General features: G+C 33.7%; 1 protein-coding gene across 1 annotated transcript; it reads left to right on the forward strand.

Moving 5' to 3' along the window:
• Positions 1–253: 253 nt before the first annotated feature.
• On the forward strand, positions 254–3,470 carry mitfa (melanocyte inducing transcription factor a; the record flags this gene model as incomplete). Its single annotated transcript, XM_083533887.1, is given in 12 exon segments — positions 254–442; positions 650–862; positions 1,294–1,389; positions 1,485–1,602; positions 1,860–1,940; positions 2,203–2,259; positions 2,358–2,433; positions 2,598–2,745; positions 3,065–3,342; positions 3,344–3,400; positions 3,402–3,418; positions 3,421–3,470. Coding segments are annotated over 12 exon segments (1,224 nt in total). The 5' UTR covers positions 254–409.
• Positions 3,471–11,746: the final 8,276 nt, after the last annotated feature.

Raw genomic sequence — 11,746 nt, forward strand, 5'->3', positions numbered from 1 at the left:
AATTTACTCTGCCTGCTTTTTTCTGGAGCAAAACAGTAGCACTATTTGTTTCTTGGATGTTTAGAACAAATAATGTTTTATGCAGGCAGAGTGGAACTAAAGATGAAACAGTAGTTAGCCCTAAGCCAGTTTCAGTGTAGAGATGAGCAAATTGGTTAAAAAAGAGTCTTTTGTGAACTGCGAACAGTGACGTCAAATGAGCTCTATAAAATCATCGTTTAGAGGGACAACTCGGTAACAAGGCAAACAAATTTTCTTTCCCCCTCTTGAATAGTTTTTTCTCTGTTAGTGGCATTTAAAAAGAACCCTGATTTGCTCCTGACTTCTCTTGTTTGGTCACGATAACCTGGCTGAACTCACAAACTGACTTTTTTTGAGGTCTCTGTGGTGATTTATTTTGCCTAGCAATATGCTGGACATGCTTGAGTACAGTCATTATCAGGTAAGATACAGTTTTAGTGTTCGTTTAGTTGTAAAGTAGTTCAATCCATTGCATTGGATTGAGAATGTTTGACCCAAAAGTTTTTTGGTTAGACAATGCATTTCATTCGGTTTATGTAATAACACACAGAATATAACTGTCTATGGGATATTATTTAGCATGTCTTTTCAACACGATTAAAGTTTAGATTTTTTTGTCATCCTGCAGGTACAAACTCATTTGGAGGGTCCCAATAAGTACCACCTTCAACAGAGTCCAAGGCAGCAGGTGAAGCATTATCTGCCCAGCACACTTGGGGCTAAGCTCAGCCCTCCATTAAACAGCCAGCATCCGGAGCACGGCATGCCCCCCGGCCCCAGAGCCAGTGCCCCCAATAGCCCTATGGCATTGTTGACCCTCAGCAACAACTGCGAGAAAGAGGTAACTAAAAGTTTTTACTAAATGTTACTGTAATTTTGTCATAATTAACACATATTAATCAGATTTATACTGTAGATATCATGTTAAGTTTACTTAACATGATTAGAGCATGATTTACTGGTATTTATATATATAAAGCAAAAAATGCTTTAAAACTTTTTCCACTGAACAGCATTTGATTTGCTCTTATTATTGCTTAATCTTTAATGTTAATAATTATGAAGCTCAGCTGAGAATTTTTTTTACCGATGCTATATGAAAGGATATGGTATGAAATGTGCATTCTAAAAGGGTGTCACTTCTTGTAGATCATGTAGCTCATTAGGTTACATATATTGCGGAAATTTTCTCATTTTAAATTCACTCATGGTTTACAATTTACGCAGTATTATTCATATATTTTATTTCATGTTTCTATGTTCTGCTGATAGATGGACGACGTAATTGAAGACATTATCAGTTTGGAGTCAAGCTATAATGACGACATTCTTGGATTAATGGATGCTGGACTTCAAATACCAAATGCGGTAAAACAGAAATAAAATAAATCCCTGATTTTTTATTTGTTTTAATCATTTATGCATTTGTGTATTTTTATTTGAACATTTGATTGTTTTTTTAGATACCAGTTTCTGCAAATCTCCTTGACATCTATAGTAATCATGCGCTTCCTCCATCTGGAGTCAGCATTGGGAATTCCTGCTCATCTAATTTACCAAGCGTGAAAAGGGAATTCTCAGGTATATCTGCTTTCTATTATGTATGTAATATCTATACAATAATTACACCTAGAGTGCCATAAAAGCTTTTTAAGCATAGTTTGTGATAAATGCCCTACCTGTCAGAATAAAATCTCCAACAAAAAAATATAGTATTAAAAGTATCTAAAAAGAAAATATATACATATGTATATATATATATTATCCACATTGTGTGCAATTTTTTAGTGCACATTTGCCACACTAAATAAAATCTATATTGTACCAAATGACCCCAGCTCCTGACATGATGCACGTTGACCAACCTGGACCATGTGGCAAGTTTGACTCTTATCAGAGGCCTGAAGGCCTTCCAGTAGGTATGTGTCCCTCTATATCCCAAACAATGTCTTAGATTAGGTTCAGGTTTGTACAAGCAAAATAAAACATTTTAACCGGGAAATTTTCATATCGTGCATTTTGAAATGAAAAATTGCACACAATTTGGATGCCTGATGATGAAAACCTGATATGCATAAGCATATGCATGTGTGTATATATATATATTTTTTTGTGTGTGTTTTGCTTAATTTATGTTAAATGAACTTAAATATTTAAAATATTTTTTTCTTTTTTTTTTAGAAGCAGAAGTAAGAGCTTTGGCAAAAGAGAGGCAAAAGAAGGACAACCACAACCTCAGTAAGAATAATTCTTACATCATTGAAACACAATTTACTTAAAGATCAACTTTCTTCCAGTCTAACAAACAGGTTTCTTTGTTTTCACTCTTTTCTTAGTTGAAAGAAGACGGCGCTTTAACATAAATGACAGAATTAAAGAACTTGGGATGTTAATTCCCAAATCTAATGATCCGTAAGTTAACTGAAAACATAAAAAATGTAAAGTCTACCTAAAAAAAAAAGGGGCAAAATGTTTTCTCTTTGTGAATGGAAATAAAAGATTTTAGCTAAAATTGTACTTATATTTGATGATGGTAAGAGTTATGTTCTTATTAATAGGTTTACTTTTTTTTCTAGAGACATGAGGTGGAATAAAGGAACTATTCTTAAGGCATCAGTTGACTATATCAGAAAGCTACAACGAGAGCAGCAGAGAGCAAAAGAGCTTGAGAACAGACAGAAAAGACTGGAGCATACCAACAGACACCTCCTGCTTCGTATTCAGGTACGAATACGAAGAGTTTACAAAAATGAGCTTTTATATTAATATGCCATCCATATTAAAGCTGTAAGGTAACAAGTCTGTAGCAGTTTGTAGCGCTCAATTTAGTAGAAATTATCATTTATTGAAAGATATATTATGTAATATAAACATTGTTTTGTTGGTAAAAACAATTAAAGTTTAATATTTTGCCTTCTTTTACCCAATAATATAAAATATGTACTTCACCATTGCATGCCCCATTGGATGGGTGCATTGCATTGGGTGTAAAATGTGGATGCAGGTTTAGAGTAATGAATATGTGCATGTGTTTATGGGTCAGGAGCTGGAGATGCAGGCTCGTGCTCATGGCCTGGCTGTAGGTGGCTCTTCGGCACTCTGCTCCTCTGAACTGGTGACTTGCTCCATCAAGGAAGAACCCATCAGCTACACAAGCTGTTCATCCGAGCTGTACACACGTCCACACCTCCCCAGCCCAGATCATTCTCGGCCTACCACCCTGGACCTCAACAATGGCACAATCAGCTACAGTGACAGCACCACAGAGGAGGCAGAGGAAGAGCTCTATGCAAACCACAAAGAACCCACAACCAAGTTAGATGTTCCTGAAAAACATTCTGTCATCAGTGGGCATCAGTAACCCGATGATCTTCTTTGGTTCCCTCACACTTCAGTGACGCAGCAGGCGAAGCAACAAGAGCACAGAGGAGCAGGACAAGGATTGTTAGCACTGATAATGAACTATGAATAGCTCATTATGGCTGTTATTTTTAATGTTGTTGGGTTGATTGTGTTGATTGGTATTGTCTGTGTATAATTTCTAAATTCTGATATGGCCAGGATTCTTGAGTATGCTAGTAGTGTATTTAAAAGATGTTTCTGTCACTCCTAAACATATGCAAAATTTTTGCTTCTTTTGAAATGCTATTTTTTATATTTGAATTATTATAAAGAACTCTGTTACATCTAGTGTTTTTTTCTAACAAATCTGATTCTATTATACCCATGATTTTTTATATATGTATATTATTTATGGAAAAAAATATGGACACTGCAAAAAAGGAAAACAATTGCAGGGGAAACATCAGTTATGCCATGACTTCTTATCTGAGGTTGTACTTGCATTATTCTGTATATTCTAAGGACATCTGTAAACTGTCATTTAGTCAAAAGTAACATTATCATGCTGTAGGTCATGCTTTTACTGTTATTATAACTTACAAAGTTTAAAGTACTCACAAAATGTCTTTCGTGTGCACCCTAATAACAATAATAATAACAACAATAAAAAAATAATAATAATTATATTAAAAAAAATAATAATAGCTTTTACTAAAATCTAGTTTTAAAAGCACCTTAAATACTGTAGTTATAGCAAATTAAGAATCATTGTAACAAATTACAAACAAAAAAAAATCCCTAAAGGATATAGATAATAAATAGATTACTTATTTTTAGGGTTTTCTAGTGTTTAGGGGTTTCTATTAGTAATCATCCACTGTAAATATATTTATCAATTTCCCTCTTAGTTATAAGAAAAGCACATAAATAAGTGTAAAGAAACATGTGATTATAAACTGAATATTGACAGGACAGAAATAATGCTTATTCAAATTTGGTTATTCAAATTTACTATATTGTATTCTTTGTGTTTTATTTTTAAAATATTTTTATTTAGATTGTGGAACTTTTATTTGCTTCCATTATATACATGTTTACATCATAAATATACATGGTTGTATTTGCTTATTAATGTTTTGAAGGTGTATTTGTTATATGACTTTATATACTCTTAATACAGATATTGTGTTTCTACTTAATTTCTTAAGGGGAAGGAAAATACTGGTTCCCACACAAGCACAATTAACCCTTAATAGTTCTATTTGAAAATTTTTAAAAGAGTGTGATAGATATGAATCATTAGTTCATGACTGAGAGATGTTTTTGTATATATATTTATATATATTTATAAATATATATATATATATATATATATATATATATATATATATATATATATATATATATATATATATATATATATGATAAGATAATTTTAGAAAGGATAAAGACTACATGAAAACTGAAATACAATACATTGTCTGGCTTAACTTAATTTCAATTTCTAACACATTAACGCAAATTCATTTTACCGGCACTAATGTTATCAACACGCGAATAATGCAGCGTTTCTGTTTGACTGTTTTTGTTAAAAACATAAATAGGAATATTGTCAGGTATATAAGATGACCCTGATTACAAGACGACTCCACCTTTATGGTGTGTGCCTCTTGAAAAAATGTTTTTTGAAGACCAACTTTTGTCTTTTATAAAGAGAATGTATTCATTTGAAAATACTTTTCATATGACATGCCATGATTTTATCATTTGCATTATAAGCTTGCCTCAGAAGCTGGTTTACTTGGCTAACTTCTGAACCGCTATGATCTGGACAGTCACTCACCATCATGCAGTCCTGGTACTGTAAACGACTGTAGTTTATCAGGTTGCTTCCGTCCAGGGGAACTCATTTACCTGTATTTGGCGCCATCTATTTTTGCAGGTGTATGGAATATAAGACGGCATCATTTGAGATGCATTTCCATTTAAATAATTCAGTGTCTTATATTCGGGACAATACGGTAAATAAATAAAAAAGAGGCAGAATTAAAACCTTCAAGGCAACACACATTTATTCACGTTGTCCTTTCTTTACTCAGAAATATATATATTTTTTTAACCCACTGAAATTTTAAAGTTTTACTGATGCACCAAGCATCAAATCAAGCACCAAAAGTCACACATCCAGCAATTAAAACGGTCCGTGTGGAAACATAGCAAAAGTTCCATTTGGTGTCCTGGTGATTTACATAATTGAAAACACCATAGATACTTTAAAACCTTTATAAGTATAATTTGTCTTCATGCTCTATGCTGAGTATGGTTTCACTATTAAAAAACATACATTTGAATAAAGCTTCAGTATTTCTTTAAGCCCATGTTGATTATAGTATTAAAAATGTAAAAAGTTTTAATTTAAGGTACATTTAGAACAGATGTGCGATTAAGTGTGAGTAACCGAGTGTTGACATTTAATTTTTTTAATTGTGATTAAATATTTGAATCAATTGATAATAATAATAATAACTATATATATATTATATATATAATGACGCAGATGCAGACGCACACACGCACGCACACACACACACACACACACACACACACACACACACACACACACACACACACACACTCATGCACACATGCATTACACAGATGGGGTCTTACTAATGTAAACTATTTCATTAAAATTTTCCATTTCTTTAATTTTATTTGATAAATTTAATTTGTGCCAATTTAATTGATTACTTAATTTAATCAACATTAAAAAAATAAATATATTGCATTAATTTGATGTATTTAATTTAATTTCTTTTATAAAACACTATAAAATATTCTTATATATTTTCAAATATATGTGTTCAAATGTTGATCACACGTATATATTCATGTGTGTGTTGAATAAATGACATACATCATCAAGGATGTAGGATGAAACTATTGTGAATATTCAGGGTGTAGTAATGCTGTCAGGAATGCCAATTCAATAAAAAAACATCTATGGTAGTGATACAAATAAGTCTGGATGTCTGGATGTAGTCTAGCAGACATACCGTATATAAAACCCCCACCTTTAATGAAATATTAAAACTGTTACTTAAAGGCTACAGTAAATTTTTTTTTTTTTTACAAACAAAATGTTTTTGCTGTATGGAAGACGGTTATTTATGAGTTTCAATTAACCTTAATATACTGATTTAAGTTCAGGAATGCTACTCTTTCCCAGTCCTCAATAATCTGTATTGGTAACTAAATTAGATTCTTCAAAAGTAGTGTTTTAACCTAAGTAGGTCACCACATTCAAACACTAGAGTCGACACATACTTATATATAAGACTGTTCTCTTGTTTTCACTTAACACACATGATTAGTCTAACAACAGTAGCATTATGTCGAGCAGCATTTTTTCTTGTCAAAGGACAGACAACTCTTTTTTAACCAAATCTGACATAAAGCCCCCAATCCATAATGTGTACGGTTGGCATTTGGGCCACCTATAGACTAATATTGTTATTTCCCAAGTATGAATCTGCAGCATACCAATGTAAACATCCATATGTTTATGATGTCATCCAGAGATTATGTTTTTTTTTATTCAATTAGAGTCATCAGAAGGGACAAATATTAGAGTGAGTTAAATAAAAATTGTGACATGAAAATTTTTTTAAACAACATACAGATAACAAAATGCTTCAGAATACATCTGGACCCATTACATTTATTGAAATAGTGTCTTCATGTTTGACAAGTTTTTATGTTTTCATTTCAATCATGAGGTATGAGGTGGTTAGAATCAGGTTTCCTCAGGAAACATGCTCTTACTTGTACAGATAAATGTTCTTTGCAAGAATTTCACAGACTACTAGTATGAAAAACGTGTCATCTGCATTTTAGTGCCAACATTTCACCCTGTGGTATGCATTCTGATATATGACTTTTAATTGTTCATCAAGCTGTAAAGTGATGTTTAAGTACTGGTTTTGAGTATACATACCAACACTATTGGTCTCTTAGCATTAGTGGTCTTTGAACTTAAACAGCACTGCTGTATTAACAATAAAATAAAAAATATAAATAATCAAATATATAAAAATATTATCCTCCAAAGTCTTAAAAAAGCAAAAAAAAAATGTATACAAAAATAAAATACAAATAAATAAAAATAAAAACAGGAAAAAAAATGGTAAAATATAAAATACCAAGATTGGCCACTAGCTGGCACCAGAGAGACTTAAGGCATGCATGAAATAAGTGCAAAACCGTGCATTTTCTAATTGTTGTTCAGGTTAAAATCTTATTATCTGTTCAGTTTGATAACGTTAGCTTAGTTATCTGGCATAACAGTAAATGCAATGTTCAATCGTTTAAAAATAAATCTATTTACATTTAATTCTTTTATACTGTATTAGTGTTTTATTTAATTTAATTTCATTTATTATTAAATTTTTCACCCCTTTTTTGGTGTAAGAATGTACAACATGGATAATTTAGAAATGCATGATAAATAAATAAACAAATAAATAAACAAACAAATAAATAATATAATATAAAATAGAGTATGCTCATCAATCTGCTTTCATATAGAATCTTTTTGAAATGTAGTAAATTAATAAAAAATTTATTAATTAAAAAAGTCAATTAGATAGACTTATGGTATTAGGGTGTTTTTAAGGATAGCGATTTCAAAGCTCTGTCAAAATGTCATAAATGTAAAAGAAAATGTGTTGTTCTTTCAAGACATTCCAAAAGATGGCGCTCTTATAACACGTTACAAGTTTGGGTTCTCTTAAATCTGGTCTTAGAAAGTGCCAGAGGAAAAAAGAAATTGCTAGTGATTATTGCACTGAGGACGTGCTTGTTATTTATGTAACAATATGTTTGCGTTAGCATTATACATAATATTTATACATTGTTGACAATTAAATCTGTTTGTATATCAATGAACATTTCATAGACAACAGTGTGTTGGAATCACATTGTGCTTCACATTCTGTACAATAACACACTTGATTTTCTTTAGTGATGGCACTATTTTTGAGGACTGAGACCAAACTAATAAATATTTCCTCACTTTAAACCAATTTTACATTTAAATGAGTCTTTACAATCCCCATATTTTCCATTATATTATTCATTGCACACTGAAATTTTATTAATTAGAAATTGGTGGTAGTATGTTCCATCTTCCATATTCTAAAAAATACATATGCTACATATGGAATAACTGCAATTGTTCCATGTGTGTAATAGATTAATTATTTCCTTGTTGGAATCTTTAGATAAGAAAAACAATCCATTTGATTACTAGTACAATATAATAGTATTTCACAAAGTTTTGCTACACATTTCAATTATGTCCATACATCAGCAACAATGTACGATGTTTGGCTCTGATTATTAAAGGTGTATGTAATGTGACACACTACCAGAAGCACATTTGTGTGTCGTTTTTGTACATTCATTTAAATCCATAAGCACCCTGACGTGTAATGTTGTAACACGGCTACACACAGATAACCAACATTGGATCCATGGGCGAAAATGCAGTGAATATTTACTGCTGGAGAAAGTGAAGCAGAGGAAATAGCCTTGTGGCTAAATTCTGTGCACCATTTGCACAACTGGGGTTGACAATAGTCTTCACCTGCCAGTGAACTTCCAATAACTTCCAATGATTTCAGTAAGGAAACGAATATATGGTGCACAAATGACAAAAAAAATAAAACAAATAAAAATAAAGACTCATATACAGAACAGTATGTTGTTATACACACCCGTCCTGCAAACAATTCATTTGACTTGAATACTTACCCATAAAAAATTTCCAGCTGTGTCTTGTTTAAATTACCACTATCTTTAATCAATGAATCTTTAATGATTTGCAAACCCCATCCGTGTTATTGGCAGCATTCAGGAGCATTTTGGTTCACAACTCAAAATGGATAGGCCGTGTTAAAGTGTTATAAGGCTGTAAACTGCAGTCTGTTTGAAAGCTTGTAGTGAAACATGCTTAGCAAACATGGATCATTTTGGCTTACACACTTTTTAAATGTATGTTTTTAAGAATTTCTAAATATGAATATGTATAATTTGTTCAACTGTGTAGCAGTTCTGTGCTGTGCAACAACTGCACTCAATCAACAGCGAAGTCAAGTAGCCAATAAACTTGTGTACCATATGTACACAAGTCCCAACTGTGGGACAATCTGTAGAACAAGAGCATGTTGCTACACAGTGAGCCACTGTTGTAAAAAAAATAAAAGAGCGCGTGTATGAGCGAGAGAGAGAGAGCGAGGGGGGTTTTTGAAGGGAAAAGAAAAGGGGACAAAAGTGATCAATTACTCACATTACATGCAGTCCTTTAGGAATTTGCTTTATTGGCCTGGACATCTGTTATAATATTGTCATAATGTGTAATCAGATGGGGCCTGTTATAGCCAAGGCAGGGAAGAAAATGCAGCTATGAAAGTTCAATTAAAATGCACAGGGACAGCAGTTCTGTCCATCTGGCAAAGCGGACACTTCTTTTTTTTTTGCTGTTTTCTTTCCTCGTCTTTTTGTTTTCTCTCTTCCTGTTATGTCCCTTGAGAATAAAACAATGTGGCCTGGTTGCAGGTTTATACCCCTCTTTTACTGAAAATGAAACAGGTGACACCTGTGTAGTTGGGCTCGTGGGCCAAATACATCATCTGGCCTACCAGCGCAACCGAAGGTTACAACATGCATAAAAAGACAATTTACAATCAGGTGTTTGTTGTCACTTGCAAGTTCAGAGTGGCCATTGTTTAGTAGGAATATGCGGCAGTAGACTCTTTATGATTTACACAGCTGTGCATGACAGACCAGAGAGGGAGCCTTGATATGGAGCTTGTTTTCTTATACTCACAAAGAGTGAGTAAATTGCTGGCTGGATGTTAAAAAGGGCTTAAGACATGTCTCACTCGCTCACACACACAGACACATTAATTTCCTCTGTTCACACACAGCTAGGCCTCCTGCTCGCTAAGAACAACATCAGGGTAGATTTATTTCAGGCATTAAACAATACCATTATGAAGACTAGCTGCTTCTATCAGTGAGGATTAGCGCATGCTGGCTTTTTCTGAGCGATGATAAGAGGGGTTTAGAAATTTGACACCAAAAGTTTGATGTTCTCTCCCCGGCCCGTGTGATAACGTCCGTTGGCCAGACTGCACACGTTTCTCGCCTTAAAGCATACGGGTCCAGAGAGCATTATTCCGTCTCCACAGGACTAGTGCACAGCTGCACCATATTTATCATTCCGTTCCCAATCCCGCCAAATTGGCAGTGAGATCACTGGGTGATGAGGTTAACTACTAAAGTTGCATGTAACTTGGAGCCTCCCACTCTATGATTAATCGGGCGATGGAGAATGAGGGCCCTCTTGACGGTATCACATGCGGCGTAGAGCATCTGCGACGGTCAAGGCAAAACAAATGGTGTGTTGCCTTTGTTCCCGAAGATGGTGCATAACCGAACATCCAGAGTAATTAATTTTACATCGCCTCATCTGCAGGGTCCCAAAAGCTAATGAAAGTGTTTTCGAGTCGCACAGGAGTTCAGGGCCCACGTACTGAGTTATGAGGGGAGTGAAGTAATTGGCCGCCTGAAATGAATCACACATCCAAGGCTTGAGTCGATTTTTAATGTGTTTCGTACATAAAACACGAAGAGGGAAAACTTTGTGGAGAATACAGGACATGATATGATGTCCGGTATGAGGTATTAAAAAAAACAAAACAAATGCTTGTCTTAGTAAACGGACAACCAATTTTCTATCCACGAATATCTCTATCTCTATCTCATACTCAGGAACAGCTGGTGTGCAGAACACATCTGCAGCTCACCAAATCAGTTTTTCACTCTGTGAAGTGGAGAAAACTATCCAAACAATATTGTGTTGACATTTTTTCATCATTCTTTAGTACACTGTAATTGTATCATACAATAAACAGTTGCAGCAGTCAGTGCCAATGTTTCTTGTACATAATACACAAGGTTTTACATTATGATATACTGTATGGGGCGAATCCTTGACTGTTTTCCTGAGGCCAAGAACTATGCATTATTTTTCACTGAGGGATGCAATTGAGAATGAAGCACTAATTTATGTGTGAAACTGCAATCCTGCTTAATTGGATGGCGTCTAGAGGGATGAATCAAGCAAACAGTTTCTTTAATTGTTATATTCAATTAGGGATCCAAATTAGTCTCCTTGGCAGAAGTGTCAGCACAACAATGGCAGTGTTGTTTATATCTATTTGTTGCCGTTGCTGTTCTGAGGAAAGGGAAGAAAAGAGCGAAAAGCAATACATACCAGTGCATCCCAAAGCCTTTGTAATTCCCATAGCAAATCCAT

Source organism: Silurus aristotelis, assembly GCF_946808225.1.
Source record: "Silurus aristotelis genome assembly, chromosome: 2".
Lineage (NCBI taxonomy): Eukaryota > Metazoa > Chordata > Actinopteri > Siluriformes > Siluridae > Silurus > Silurus aristotelis.